Source organism: Oryctolagus cuniculus, chromosome 4 (genome assembly GCF_051225735.1).
Source record: "Oryctolagus cuniculus isolate XC-2025 breed Fujian yellow rabbit chromosome 4, ASM5122573v1, whole genome shotgun sequence".
Classification (NCBI taxonomy): domain Eukaryota; kingdom Metazoa; phylum Chordata; class Mammalia; order Lagomorpha; family Leporidae; genus Oryctolagus; species Oryctolagus cuniculus.
This window is the reverse complement of record NC_142870.1, coordinates 112,921,289-112,937,041: the sequence shown is the minus strand read 5'-3', so window position 1 is coordinate 112,937,041 and position 15,753 is coordinate 112,921,289. Positions and strand designations below refer to the sequence as shown.

The window sequence follows — 15,753 nt, the reverse complement described above, 5'->3', positions numbered from 1 at the left end:
GTTGGTGATTATGATTTTAAGTGTTCTTTTATAGTAGCATTTTTTAAATTTGGTAGCATTCTCCTGAAGAGGAGATGAATTTTAAGTGAAATTGTTAAAAATAGAAAATATTATACTTAAATGGTTGGTTTTAGAAATGAGCACAAGAATAGGCTGCCTAGGGAATATGATTTGCACATTTTTTGATCAGGGGAGATTGCTTCTAGAAATATTTGTAGCATGGACAACTGCAACTGCATCAATCTTTTAGAGTTTTCATCTATGCTCCATCCTTTGCTATCTATGTGAACTTAAGTTACTTACACTCTGTATGCCACAAATGTTTCATGTAGAAAGTTAGGGCAATAATTCCTGTATCATAGAGCAGTTTAGGTGATTAAGAAAATGCTATCAATAACTAACATTTTCAAAGTCTTACTAGATGCCAGTCACACGGTATCATGACTTCACATGGGTTATCTCATTGAATGCTCACAGCAACATGATGAGGATGGTAACTAATTTGAAGCCATTTTTAGTTACAAGGAGGCATTGAGTGTTTAAATTGTTAGACCTAAGGGCACACAGTTAGCACGTAGTAAGCTTTGGCTTGAAGACAATCTTATACTTGAAATTTCACTTTTATGCCTTCTTTGCTTCCAGGTTTTATTTCTTTTGTACATGGTCCTTGCTTCCAAGGATAGCCATTGCCACCCTATAACCTGGTAGAGATATTGAATGTGATTTCAAAGACCACAAAATGTTCCAAAAGGACCAGGTGTGGAGAAAAGGGTGTGCAGATACAGAGGAGATGAGAATATGCCAATTCTCAGTGTCTTGCCTCCCAGCTCCAAATCCAGTCTTCAATATCTGCTATGACAATGGGATTGCAGTCCTGTAAACATTTCTCCTTTACCAATTTGGAGCAATGTTGAGCTCTACCACTACTAGAGGGCACGAGAGGGACATTGGAGAAGAATAGATGTCTCTTTTGAACCCAAGAGCCCTGTCCTCATGTTACTGCATAGCAGTTTCCCCAGTACTAGGCTTCCACAGATTGACTCCCATCCCAAGATCCTGCAATGGCTCCTCCAGCTGCAGACTCCAGCAATGCAGGTATCCAGAACCAGAGCCAGCAGCCTCCCTGTGGGCAGAGTGCCACCTATGTGGCACCTCCTCATGATGCTTTTCCATAAAATTCCCAAAGGCAAGCAGAGGGCCACCTGCACAGCTCCCTGTGAACAGCCTGCCCTGCAGTCCCTTGAGGGTGAGTTCTGAGAGACAGTTCTCAGCTGAGGGTACCCTGTCACCAGGATGGTGGATTTCTAGCAAGATGTTGCTGCACTGACTTTGGGGTCGTGCAATGTAATATGTCGTAGAAGAACTCTCTCCAACAATATCAGCATCTTGGCCCTGGGAAAGGAGAGGGGCGGGGGGAAGAGAAAATCAAAGGGTTGGAGGGTGACATCTAGAAGTAGTGGCTGCTCTGCAGATGTCCTATTCCTATATTCTTTAGAGTTCTGTTGACCTCTTACTAGCCAATTTTCTATATTGTCCACATATTACATCCAATATAAAAATATTTGAACTTAAAGCAAATCCTAAAACATGCCATTCTTTACTTCTTCAATTATCACTCTTTCTTTCCTGTTAAAGCTAGGTACTTGGGAAAATGTGGATTTTTTTTCCTGCTAGAAGTCCCATAGACACCTGAAAACTCTGAAAACTCACCTTACTTCCTAACTGTTACCCATTCTTGTCCTGTATTTCCTTACTCAGTGATAATCTCTTCTTTGGCATGGTTATCTAAGCTAGAAAGCTGATATTTATTCATCTATCATCAGGGCACAACATTACTTAAACTTCATTAACTGCCTTAACATTTCTCAAATTAGGTATGTCCTCACTAGGGTCTTTTTTCCTTGAAAATAATGATAGATATCATTTAGTGAGTAGTTAGTATGTGCTAGTCATTGTGCTATAATTAAGCCATGCCACTCCAAGAGACAGATATCATTATCTCAATTTTACAGATGAGGAGACTGAGACTTAGTAAGTTAAGGAATTATCTAGATCTGAATAGGCAGACTAACAATTCAAAAGCAGAGGGGTGACTGCACATAAGTTCCCATCATACTATACCACCTTCAGTCTAGCTCCACTGCAATGCATCCGCCACACAGTTTCCGGCAAGCTTTCTGAAGTGTAAATCTGTTCATTGTCACTTTCCTTTTCTAAACATTGCAACAGGAATTCTGTTTCTGGATAGAATTTAATAGACAGTGGCACATCATCATTAGAACTGTACCAGATTGAAAAGGAAAGAAAAACAACTAAGTTGCAAGTAATATTTTTAAAGCCAAAAGAGAGCTGTGAAGAAAAAGAGCTAACTAAATTAAATTCACCAAAATTCCGGAGATGATAGCACATTTCCATGATGTGCTGAGATTTTCAACTATTTATTCCTAGTTTCCAAATTTGGATATGGTTAAGAGACAGTGAACCTTCTATAGGAAGGTAAATTCTGAAAAATTGATGACTAAATGAGTTGGTGTTGTATGTGGAAATGGAAAGATGTTCCACAGCTTGGAACATCTTGAAACATCAAGAATTCTCTGAGTCCTGGGATGGTACGGAAGATTAAGGATTGGAGTGGAAATTCAGGGTCTCCTGTAGCCTGGCAGTATGTAGTAGAAAATATTCTAATGATGAGGCCTGAATCAGAAATTTGAACTCAGAACAGACAAAGCCTCAGCATTGACCCCACTCACTTCCTGGGTGGATTAAGGTGATCAGCCTCCCTGCTCAACTAAGTAAAGAGTAAACTGTCTCCGGAAGAAAATAGTGCTAATTTCAGTATCTATAGGTATTTCCTACTTTTTATCATAAAATGAAAAATTACAGGACTTTCAATGAAACAGTAAAATGTAAGCAATAACCAAGAGGAAACTATAGATATTGGAAGCAGATCTGAACATCATCCAGATATACTGTCATGTTAAAGGCAACAGAGAGAAAAGATGAACATAATGGAAGAAAACATTGGCAATTTCCACTAAGACCCAGGATTTCTATAAAAAATATTTGAGTGGCATTCTAGAACTAAAGCAATATACTCATATCAACTATTTACATATATATATATTTAATATGAAATCGGGAACTTCTTAGATCAATTTAAAAGCAGATGAGCAAAATACAAGATTAGTGAACTTGAAGATAAGTCAATATATAATACCCAAACTGAAGCCTAGAGAGTTAAAAGAAAGAGAAGCATATAAAAAACATCTGTGATATTTTTAAACAGTCTAGCATATGTGTAGTTGCAATCCCAGAAGGACAGGAGAAATTAGGAATGAGACAGAAACAATATCTGAAAAAGGTAATAACTGAGAATTGTCCAAAATTGGAGAAAAATACAATTAAGGACTTCTATGAATCCCAAGCAATATAAATACACAATAAATTGTGTTTACACTCATCACAGTAAAGCTTTTGAAAAACAAGACAAATAGAAAAGTCTTAAAAGCAGCCAGAATAAGCAGGTTCAGTAATATTAAGAAAGGGATTTTAAACAGGCACTGTGGAAGCAAGGAAATGTGTTATTGTTTAAAAATTGAAAGGAAAAAAATTCCTTCCAACCCAACCATCTAGAATTTTAAGCATAGTGAAAATATCCATTCAAAGTCAAACTGAAATAAATGCATTTTCCAGACACATAAAAGCTGAGAAAATTATTCACCAGCAGGCCTACTTTATAAGAAATGCTGGGGTGTGTTCTTGAGACTGAAGGAAAATGGCCTCAGCTGGAGGCCTAGTGCCACAACAAGGAGAGAAGAGCAAAGAGATGAGTGTCCTATCCTCCAGGGCAGTTAGAGGGAGAATCCTATAAAGAGATTAAAAAGAAAAAGGAGTAATCGAAGAGATAAAACTACTACTCAGAATCATTTATTAAAATATTTCCATGGCTTCTTATTTATGATAAAATAAATGCCAAGGTCATTAGCAAAGAACACTAGAAGGCTTCATGATCTGGCCGCCCTCTACCAATTTAGCTTTCTCTGAGGACTCTTTCTAGAACCAAACCATTGGAACTGCACATAGCTCCCTCAGTACACTGTCTCACTCACACCATCTTTTATTTGCTAATGGTATGCCTTTACCAGCAATAGCACCCCTCTTTATCTTACCTGCCTAATAGTAATTTAAACTTCAATACCTAGCTCAGGCATAATCAGGAAAGCCACCTCTGAATTGCCATGTATTCCCTTAGTACCCAGTGCTCATATCTATCATAGTTTTGTTGTAGAACATATTTATTTGTTGACTTATATATCCCCCCACCCCAGGCTTCAACATTTTTGAAAGCTGGGCCTCTACATGTTATCTCTGGGGTCTCCAGTATCCAGCACAGATGCCAACCTATTCACCCAATCTATCTTAGGAAAGGCTAAATGCATAATAAGCAAACATTATTTTACCTGCTGCTAGTGGAACACTATAATGTCATGTAGAGTATGTTACAACCTACTCCATTCTGCAGATCTTTATTTCTAAATGGAACACCAGTGCCTCAAACCTAACACATTCCAAATCCAACTCATTCCATTTTACCTCTACTCATGTGCAGCCAACTTGCAATCTTCACATCCCAGGTTTCTCCCTGTGGCCAAGTTGCAATCCTTTTCCTCATCTCTGACACTTCTTTCCTCTCTCAATATCCTTTCTCTTGACTTTTTGCTCTCCTCCCTCACCCTTGAACTCTTACTCATCCTTCAAGTCCCAGCTCCGATGTGACCCTCGCTCTAAAATCTTTCCTATGCCCTAGCCAGAAGGAATCTGATTCTTCCTCAGTGCACTCACAGAGACTCAACTGTGGAGTCAAACGTCACCATCTCAGTAGTTTGCGGTTGTCTCTGTCACAAGCTTACGAAGTTTTCAGAAGATAGAACTATGCTCACTTACAGAGAAGGCACGTGAGTGAAGACAACTTTAGAAATAATAAAAAGAAGGGGGAAGGCAAAACAAGAAAAGCTGAAGAAGGAAAATAAGAAGACAGTGGTGGGCTGGCACTATGGTACAATGGGGTAAGCCCTGTGTGGGACATCCACATCCCATATTGGAATGCCTGAGACTGAGTCCACCTCCACTCTGACCCAGCTTCCTACAAATGTTCAACCTAGGAAACAGCAGATATTGGCTCAGTTACTGCGGTCTCTGCCTCCACATAGGAGATCTGCATAGAGTTCCTGGCTCCCGGCTTTGGCTTGACCCAACTCTGGTTGTTTGGAGCATTTGAGAAGGGAACCAGTGGGGTCTCTTTCTCTCTCTTCCCCTTTTCAAATAAATTAAAAAATAAACTTCTTAAAAGAAAGAAAACCTCTTTTAAAAACTGTGAGGATATGAATCTCTTAAAGGGTAGTCCAAGTTCCTGAGGAACACACGTTTTGCCAAGAAGCATAAGAAGGGTCTAAAGAAGATGCAGGCTAACAACGCCAAGGCTAAGAGTGCAGATGTTGAAATTATCAAGGCCCTTGTCAAACCACGACCCCAAAGGGTATCAGTCACAAGCTTGAAGTTGCCTACCTTGCCCACCCCAAGCTTGGAAAGCAAGCTCGTGCCTGCATTGCCAAGGGTCTTAGGCTGTCCCAGCCAAACCAAGACAAAGGCCAAGCCTGAGCCTCAAATCAAGGGCAAGGCCCAGGCTCAAATCAAAGGCAAAGGCAAGCCCAAGGCCCAGGTTGAAACCAAGCTCAAGGCCCAGGCTGAAGCCAAGCCAAGGCTCAGTCCCAAATCAAATTCCAGGCCAAGGTCCAGGCCCAAGCCACACCTGCAGCCCCAGTTCCAGCTCAGGTTCCTCCCAGAGGTACCCAGACCCCTGCAAAGGCTCCCTAGTAGCAGCCTTTGCCTGCCAATGTAAGGGCAGAAGGACTGGTATGACCCCTGGGCTGCTGTATGCATGGGGCTGCTGTCCTCCTGTGCTGCTCTAACAAATAAACCTGAGACAGAGTCTCTTAAACTGTGTAAAATAGAGGAAATTATAGAGGAAATAATATGAAGAAATCCAGGTTCAAACAAATTATCTTGGGAACTGATGCTTGGGTGTGGTGGGTTAAGCCACCGGCTACAGTGCCTGCATCCCTTTCGGTCCTTGTTCAAGTCCTGGCCGTATGACTTTCAATCCAGCTTCCTGCTTATGCGCCTGGGAAAGCAACAGAAGATGACCCAAGTGCTTGGGTCCCTGCACCCAAATAGGCAACCCAGAAGAATCTCCTGGCTCCTGGCTTTGTCCTGGGCCAGTCCTAGCCACTACAGCCATTTGGGGAGTGAACAAGCGAATAGAAGACCTTTCTCTCTCTCTCTCTCTCTCATTGTCTCTCTCTCTCTCTCTCCCTCTCTCTCTCTCTTTGTCTCTCTCTCTCAACTCTACCTTTCAAGTAAATAAAATAAATCTTAAAAAATAAAATTATCTAGGAAAATATTTGAGTCTTCTAGGTATTTTCACCCCACTATCACTCTACACACACACACACACACACACACACACACACACACAGATACCTCCTCCCTGCCCACAATAATCCATCAGTGGTTTCCTCCTGCTGCAGAATACAAAGGGATCCTTCTGTGAACAAGGGTTCTCACCACAGAGAGGGAATCTGCTGCTCTGCTTTTCTTGTCTTGTTCCTACTTCCTTGCTCTCAGCTTTTACATACTCCTTGCTGCCTATTTTTCTTGCCTCAGTTCTGATTCCATACTCCATCTTGCTTCCCCCGAGTGTATATCTGGGTCTGGACTATTTTTATGTTGTTCTACTCTCTGGATTTTCTTTGTGGCTGTCCCCATAAGTTCTTTCTTCACAACAATGACTCAGGAAGACAAGCTGAGTCCTCATGATAGCCATTCTGAGAGGTGGATCATTCTACAGCACCATAATAGAATCATAGTCTGGAGCCCCATTGGATGCACACAAAGGTACTAAGAATGCTAACCTTGTTGATTTCTTGTTTTTATGGAAAACAATCAGAAACCATAGATGAAAATTCTAAGAGCAGGCAAGTAAATACAAATCTAGCAACAATCCTAAGAAAAGGTAAAAAGAATTTGCAATAATCAGTACGGAAACTATGGTGATGAGGAATGACAGGTGCACTTAGCTTATAAGTGGAATTAAAGAAAACAAAGTGAAGCAAAAGCCAACCAGGGCTGTCCAGCTCTTCCCCCTTTCTGTAGAGGACCAAGCAAAGAAGAGAGGCTGAAACGTCCGCCAGTGAGCCCTCGTGAGGGTCAGTACAGCTATTTCTCAAAGATGCTGTGGAAACCTTGCAGAAGGTTCAGAAAATTTAGAAACCACTGCTATCAGATGGCTGGCATGTAGTTCTAACCCTGACAAGATGAACACGTGTGCCTCTCATTAATTGTTTTAAATGAGCTCCCCTGCAGTGTCACATGCCTGCTAAGGGCTTCGCTGAGAATCAGGTTGTGATGCCTCTGCTCCCAGAGGATCGCTCTCTGAAGGGAAGGATTTTTATTCAGAAATCATTCTGTAAATTCTCAGAGACTCACAAGACTGAAGAAAGAAGAGTCGGAAAAATAGAGCATTGTTTTGAATAGCTTGTTTCCAAATCTTCAGAGATCATTCACTTACATTATTCCAAGTTCTCTTGTCCTCTCATCACATCAAGCCTGGTGCTGCAGCTGGAAGCCTCTGAGACAATACACTTTAAGTGGCCTATTCTATTCATAGTGTTTCACAGGGAAAGAACAAGACCGGTTTGCCAGTGATGCTTCTTTCTCTAGTACGAGTTTTGAAAACTAAGGTTATTTGCGGGGGAGAGGTTCTCATCCATGGCGATTCGTAATACACGTTCATGGCATTCTGACTCCAGAATGTGGCAAAATAAAAATATCCCTTTCATGTTCCAGCCTGTTAGCTCTCCTTTCTGAAAGCCCAGATCAGCAGCAGAGCTATAAATCTTAACAGTCAAACCACACTTCGTTTCACTGCAACCTACCAGGCAAGCATGTGTTATTTCCCTGCTTTCCACTTTATTTTTTGTAATTGATTGAGTTTCATGGAGACAGATGATGGCGTGTGATGGCTAAGGACTTACTTTCTGAAAGTGATGGGAGCTCTGGGATTTGGGGGTGCTCCTCCTGTGGCTCTTCCCTGAAATACTGCTCAGGGTCCAGGAGCAAAGCAGGTTTATGCACCTCAGGCAGTTCTTTTAGGTCTCTGATGCTTAATGACCGAAATGCACCTTCACAAGCCGAGATTTAGGTGAGGATAGGAAAAAGAGTACAATATCATTACTCCTTGCAAAGAGCCAGCACATTTTCAAGTGAACTTTTTTACATGTAACCTTCCTGTACTCAGCTGGTACAGCTGCCGTGATCAACAAACCCTATAAACACAGCTGTTCAAATAAATCCATGGTCCTTTTTATTCAAAGGGACCAAAAGAAACTCAAGGCTTCCCATTCATTTATTTTGTGTTTTTTTTTTTCCTGCTATTTTCCCTTGAAAATGAATATTCTACCATTTTGGAAAAGCTCCAGTTTCTCTTTTATCTACTAGAAAATGTGTTCTTTGTGAAATGGAATCTCTATTTTTCAGCGTTCCCATGTGAAACACTTAACTTAACAAAGCATTCAGCATTTGAACTTGCAGGTATTTTTTCATTCCTCTATAATATAAACCAGAGTGGTATAACTATATTTATTAAGCTCACAAGAAGATGGTGGGGATCTATTTTAATCATGCCCTGAAAAGCAAAGTTTTGGTCAACGTGAAAAAATTTTCTTTTTACTTCATATGATAATTGGAGAATGAAATAGAAATCTACAAAAGCTTAATTCAATTTAGAATTTCATGTTTCTCTGATTCTTAGTTCTGTGATGGTAGGAACTGTGCTTTTGTCATCATGGTGGCCCCATACCTCAGAAAAGGAAACGAATCCATATTTAACACCTACTTTAGAACAAGTCATGGGTGGGGCCAGTGGTTCGAAGACTTTAGCAGGCACCCGAGTCATCTGGCAGACTTATGAAAACATAAACTGCTATGTACCACCCCTGGCTTTTAACAGGGACAGGGTATGAACGAGGGCTTTGGGGTTTCTGAGAACAAAAAATGGTTTTCATTCATCTTCATTTCTTAAGCACATAGGGAAAGGACTAATATCATGGTATTCTCTCCATCTAGGTAGCTACGGAGGCACCTTGCAAGGCTTCTGGCGTAGCCGACTCTGCCACTGAGATGCTGTGCAGAGCTGGGGCATCCAGCTGCTGAATGACTCTGACCTCACTTTCCTCCTTTGTCAATGGAGATCACAGGACTTTATACTTATGTTTTTTTAGGAATAACAATAGCAATTATTTCATTAAGAAATTTGGTTTATAGAGAACTAACAGTAATAATAAAAAATGTGAGCATTCCTGACACATAATAGTTACTTCTCTTATTCGCACCAATCTATAAAATAACTATTAAAATATAACCAAGTCATTACTTACTGGATGATTGTTGTATAACTTCGCCATAATAAGGTTTCTGTGTTTTTTTTATAAAAGTATTTCTTTCCTTATAATTCATAGCTAAATTTATGTCTTCTGATGGTCTAGCTCTGGAAGAAAATAACTCATAATGAAATGAAATATGAACCACAAGGATGAACAGATACTTTCTGGCTGCTAGTATGTTACTTTGACCAAAAAAAAAAAATAGCCCTACTTCTGAGCACCTAATAAGTGACATTTGTGTATATCAATCAAGCCCATATCTTTGAATAAAATGCCTCATGTCCAGGTGATGATGTAAAAGAGTGAGAGCCCGAGAAATCAAGAATCCAATCATGCAAAGATCCTGTCCCCATAGCAACTGGACAGAGAAAACATTATGCAGAAGAAATTTTTGCAAAAACACATACACACTTTCCTTGTACTGTGTGTAAATTACAAGGCTAATGAAAACCAAGCATCAGGGTTATATTTCAAAAACTATTTATCCAATGTTAGGCATTGACTTATAGGTAAGGAACCCCAAGTGCAAAGATTATCAGTATGTTTGAGGCTGTTTTTATGTATCTATAAGAAAACTTTAGATTAGATTTAATCTACAGAAAGGGTTTTTATCAAAGAAACATGGGGAGTGAAATCATTTTATAGCTATATATAATTCTGTCAGGAGATAGAAAATTACCTCAAATACATTTAACATTCACTGTCATAGAATTCAATCTTAACAGCTAAAAGTTGTGTTGCCAGCAATCATTATTTTTAACTTAGGAGCACCAGGCCAGAAGACACTAATTTTCCTCGAATCATGGACAGCATGGGGACCTTGGACTACCCCTCCTTCTGATGCCCTTGCCTGCATTCTTTGGCCCCGCTCATTTTCTGCTCTCCCATTACCCAAAATCATTCCTAATCCTGCTACATATTTCATAGCCGTGGGACAATGAAAGGCTTCCTTTACCCACAGTGTCAATTTTCTCCTCCATAAATGGGATTTTTACTATAGTTTTAACGGACATACAGTGAATGAAAGTTCAGTCATGTGCCTAATAAATAATAGTAATCAATATATTTTCTATGTTGTATTTTTCTTGCATCTCTCAAACTCCAAAGGGTTCAAAATATAAGCAACATTAAACCGATGTATCTCTCCTAAGGTAAATACCAGATGCTAGTTATATGGCTTTAAATATCTATTTACTGATTTTTTGTATGTTTAAACTTTTCACTTATAATAGTCTTAGATTTACAGAAAAGTCATGCTGATAATACAGAGTTCTGGTATACCATTCATTCACTGTTCTTTGCTGCTAGTATATTATCATTTATCATGACTAAGAAATTAATAGTTGTACATTGCCATTAACTACACTTCACCTTTTTTTTAATTCTTTTTTTCTGTAATGTCAATATTATATCCAGTTGTCTAACTCCTTAGCTTATTCTGACCTATTGCAGTTTCTCAGACTTTTCTTATTTATTATGACCTTGACAATTTTGATGAATGCTTGTCAGACTTTTGGCATCATGCTTGTCAACATGGGTATATCTGATTATTTTTCTCATGAGTTGATTGGGACTATGGGTTGTTAGAAAGAAGGCAATGAAAGTTAAGTGTTGCCCTCATCACATCTTAACAAGTCTCTTGCTATCAAGCTGACACATCCCTGTTGGTGTAACCTTGACTACCTGGCCAAGGGTATTTGCCAAGTTTATAATAATAAAAGTTTACAGTGACCACTGTACAGTTACTTTTTCTCTGGAAGCGAGTTACCAAACACTGCCCACACTTAAGGGAGATGAGAAAGATGGTGAAGCAGTGCTTCCTTGTGCAATGGCAGGAGTTACAAATTATTGGGAATTAATTACAGAGATTTTTAAGGAAGCTTTGCCATCCAAAGGCTTAGGGTAGATGGGCAGTTTTTCCCCAAATCATGTGGGAATGCTTCCTCACACCCAAAATATGACAACTTCTGTGAATAAGACATACTATTTGGTCACTCTCTAGGCTTCTAAGATAAGAATGATAGTATCACTGCCATTTTAAGATAGTGAGGGAATCTGTAACAAAACAGTGGTGGTGGATATTAGAAGAGTAGGCCAGGACACAATTAGACATTATATTTATTAGATAAGCATTCTTTTTAAAGATTTATTTATTTATTTGTAAGGCAGAGTTACAGAAAGAGGGGGTGAGACAGAGACAGACAGAGACCTTCCATCCACTGGTTGATTCCTGACATAACACATGGCCTGGTCAACTGAAGTCAAAAGCTTGGAATGCCATCCAGGTCTGCCACATGCATGGTAGGGCAATTTTCTTCTGTCTTTCCAGGTGCTTTAGCAGGGAGTTGGATCAGAAGTAGAGCAGTCAGGACTCTAACTGGTACTCATTTGGGCTATTCCACAACACCAGCCCTAGAAATCCATGGTTGTGGAACATGTTTGGTGTAGTAGTTAAGATACCGGCTAAGATGCCAATATCTGGTATCAGAGTGTATGGATGCCGATTCCCAGCTCTGGCTCTTGAATCTAGCTTTCTACTAATATAGGTCTGTGTGGCATGCATTTGAGAAAAGAACCAATGAATGGGGCACTCTCTATTCATCTTTCTTTTCCCCTTGCCCCTCTCCCCCTCTATAAAAAATAAAAAGAAAATAAAAAAATACGTTGTCCAGAAATCTGTTATTGATAGAAACTGAAGTGCAGAAGGTTAAGGGATGCCTGAAATTAGGGAGAACTCTCTTGCCTGGTAACAGCAGACCCTGTTTTGTTTTTTTGTTTTTTGTTTTTTGTTTTTCCAAAGCATCCTGACCTCTTCCTTACTTTGAGGCCACTTGTTTTCTGGCTCTCTCATCCAATGGACTTTAAATCAAATATTTTTTGAATTAAGCAAAAAACACCTCCACTAACAAATTTTATCCATAAAAGACAAAAAGTAGGAGGAGAGTAAAAGAGAATCTTCTGGGAATTGCAACAAATCATACTACTTGCTTAAATAGTGTCCAATCAAACGTGGCTAGTTGCTAAAACTTCAAGACAAAGGGAAATTCTGTATACAATGAGATCGTATAATCAATGGCACATTGCTTCCTTTTAACAGATATCTGATATTGGTGTAAGAGGCAACTATGAAAATGTACAGGGAACTGAAAAGAGGTGAATATTCCTGAGATGAGACATGATGGATGAAGCCCAAGAGAGTTTAATGAAAGGCTTAAATAGCGTTGTAAGGCTTTTGGCAAAATACCCTACGAGCTTGTGCAGGATAATGGCCTAGTGGGGACTACAATAGCTTTGACATCAATTCCATGAGAAGCGAATGCTGTAACTGATCTCCCTTCTCTCAGCCATGGCTGTAGAGAGGAGCTATACTGACTGTGGTATTAGTGTCCTACCAGGCATAGAAAGGACACGCCTAGAGTAGTGGTATACGGATAGCAGGTATTTCGCAACAGTAGTAGTGACCTGACTCAGAGAGCAATAATTTTTAAGCATTTTCACATGATGCTTATTGAACTGGCAACCTAGTGTAGTGGCAAAACACTGAGTCTCGAGCCATAATGCTTGTGTTTCGATCCTGGCTCTCCTCTTGCTGGTTGTTGACCCTGAAGGAATCACTTTTCTCTGTCTCTTTTCTCCATCTCTTTTCTCCAGCTGTGCAATGGGGATGATAAAAGTGGTTATTTCTCAGAATTAGGTGACAATTAAATAAGCTAAATACATGAAAACCTTAAACGGTGCCTGGAGTTCACTGAGAATAGCTTACTGGCACTTTAAGCAAGAATGAGGCAATATTTTTAACACCTCCACAGTCAGTTCTACTACCATTCTTGGGAAATGATTAAACAAAAAGTAAGGACAATAGCACAACTCAAAATAATATGCTACACTAGCATTTTGAATACTTAAATTTCAAAAACTGAGTAGACTTTAATTGGCTTTCATTTGTCAAACATGACATAGGAGAGTTATTGCCAAAATTGTAGACAACAGAAGAGAGTTGATCCCCCGAGTGCTCTATATCCTATAAGGCATAATTTTAAATGGGATTTTAATGCTTTGTGTGTTTTTCTGATAGCTATCATCTACTCTCTAATTTAATTTTTCATTTGAAATCCACTGGTGGAATAATTAGACAATTACCAATACACAAATAATATTGAATTTCAGTTCCCTCCTAATAATAATAATACAGAAATTAAACCACTGTAGTTATTTCACATGTTTATGAAACATTCATTTGAAATGTGCCTTCTGCTTTTTATATAAAATTACTGGGGAATTAATGGAAATTCCTGCTTCATTTCTTATTTGATTCTTTATCTCAGTTTCTAATAATGAATTCCTCCTTCATCAGTAAGTTGTTTGGTTGTTTTTTTTTTTTTCAGATTTATTTATTTAAGAGGCAGAGTTATGACAGAGAGAGGGAATGACAGAGAGAAAGGTCTTCCATCCAACAGTTTACTCCCCAAATAGGCACAACAGTCAGAGCTAAGCTGATCTGAAGCCAGGAGCCAGGAGCCTCTTTCAAGCCCCCAACATGGGCTCAGGGCCCAAGCACTTTGACCATCCTCCACTGCTTTCCCAGGCCACAGCAGAGAGCTGGATAAGAAGTGGAGCAGCCGGGGCCGGCACCGCGGCTCACTAGGCTAATCCTCCGCCTTGCGGCGCCGGCACACCAGGTTCTAGTCCCGGTCAGGGCGCTGGATTCTGTCCCGGTTGCCCCTCTTCCAGGCCAGCTCTCTGCTGTGGCCAGGGAGTGCAGTGGAGGATGGCCCAAGTCCTTGGGCCCTGTACCCCATGGGAGACCAGGAGAAGTACCTGGCTCCTGCCATCGGATCAGCGCCTGTAGTGCCAGCATCCCATATGGCCGCCAGTTCGAAGTGTCTGGCTCCTGGCTTCAGATCAGTTCAGCTCCAGCCATTTCAGCCATTTGCAGAGTGAACCAGCAGATGGAAGACACCTCTCCTCTCTGTCTCTCTCTCTCTCTCTCTCTCTCTCTGCCTCTCTGTAACTCTTTCAAATAAATAAATAAGTCCTTAAAAAATAAATACAAATTTAGGACCCAAGAGCTTCTTCTGAGTCTCCCTTGGGGGTTGGGAGGACCCAAATGCTTGGGCCATCTTACACTGCTTTAGGGAGCTGGATTGGAAGTATAACTGCCAGGACACAAATTGACGCCCATATGGATACAAGTATCAACATAGAGATGGTGGCTATATCCAGTACGCAACAATGTTGGCCCCTCAAAGAATTATTTTAATGATGAATTCATGTAAGTAGCTACCACATGTGTGTGAAGATATTCAAAGAAATGTTTTTCAATTTAAAATTTATAAATGATATGTTTGAAAAGAAGAAAATGATCAAAAAGCTACATGATGTGGGTGGGCACTTGGCATAGTGTTACCACCCTGCCTGGAATGCCCACATCGCATATCAGACTGCCCGAATTTGAAGTCTGGCTTTGCTCCTGATTCCTACATATACGCCACCTGGAAGGCCACAAGGTGATGGCTCATGTACTTGGGTTCCTGCCACCCACATGGAGACCCAAATTGAATTCTGAGCTCCTGGTTTGGGTCTGACCCAACCTCAAGTACTGTGATCACTTAGGGAATGCACTCATGGATGGAAGATCTCTGTGTGTGTGTGTCTCTTTAACTGTTAAACATATAAAGTAAGCAAATTAAAATTTTAGGAAAAATTTTAAAAGCTCCCTGATAAATTCCTAGAAAGTTGATATGGACATTGATGCATGCCCATGGACACTCAATTAATAGCAAATTTGTGCTCGCTGTATATTTTTTGAGCAATAAAACAGGTTGGAAACAGTGTATTCTAAGCCTCCACTTTTATGAAATGTACATTTGTTTACTTTTATAAGGTTGCCTGGAGCTAGGACTAGAGAGTGAAATGCCTAAGTGCTAGCAACAGTTTTGCTACAGGTGATTTCTTTTCAATTTTCTTTTGCTTATTTGTACTTCAGAATTTTCCTATATAGAAAATTTATTATTTTTACAACAAAGAAATATTCTAAAATTCTATTGTCTAAATTATTGATCCTATTTGTAATTGTTCCACATTCGAATTTTTTGCATGAGTCTAGAAAAGATTTGGTGCTATAAATTAGGAAAACTATGTGTCCAGTATGGTTTCTATTTCCTATTATATTCTGTTTTTCCTTTTCTTTTGCTTTCTTTTCATTGTTTAAAATTTTTTATCTATTTGAAAGGCAGAGTTACAGAAAGAGATG

The 15,753-nt window shown here is 39.8% G+C and overlaps 1 protein-coding gene across 4 annotated transcripts in view; it reads right to left on the bottom strand.

The window, feature by feature from the left end:
• The window catches only part of WDR49 (WD repeat domain 49), a 161,087-nt gene that overhangs the window by 20,217 nt on the left and 125,117 nt on the right, over positions 1-15,753 (bottom strand). For 3 of the 4 annotated variants that reach the window (XM_051818753.3, XM_089331007.1, XM_089331006.1), the window contains 2 exons: positions 9,495-9,604; positions 8,094-8,240 (listed from right to left, as the gene is read on the bottom strand). The exons of the other annotated variant lie outside the window; for it this stretch is intronic. In XM_051818753.3, coding sequence (XP_051674713.3) covers positions 8,094-8,240; positions 9,495-9,604 — 257 coding nt within the window. The remainder of the gene's footprint in view (positions 1-8,093; positions 8,241-9,494; positions 9,605-15,753) is intronic. 4 annotated transcript variants of the gene reach the window in all.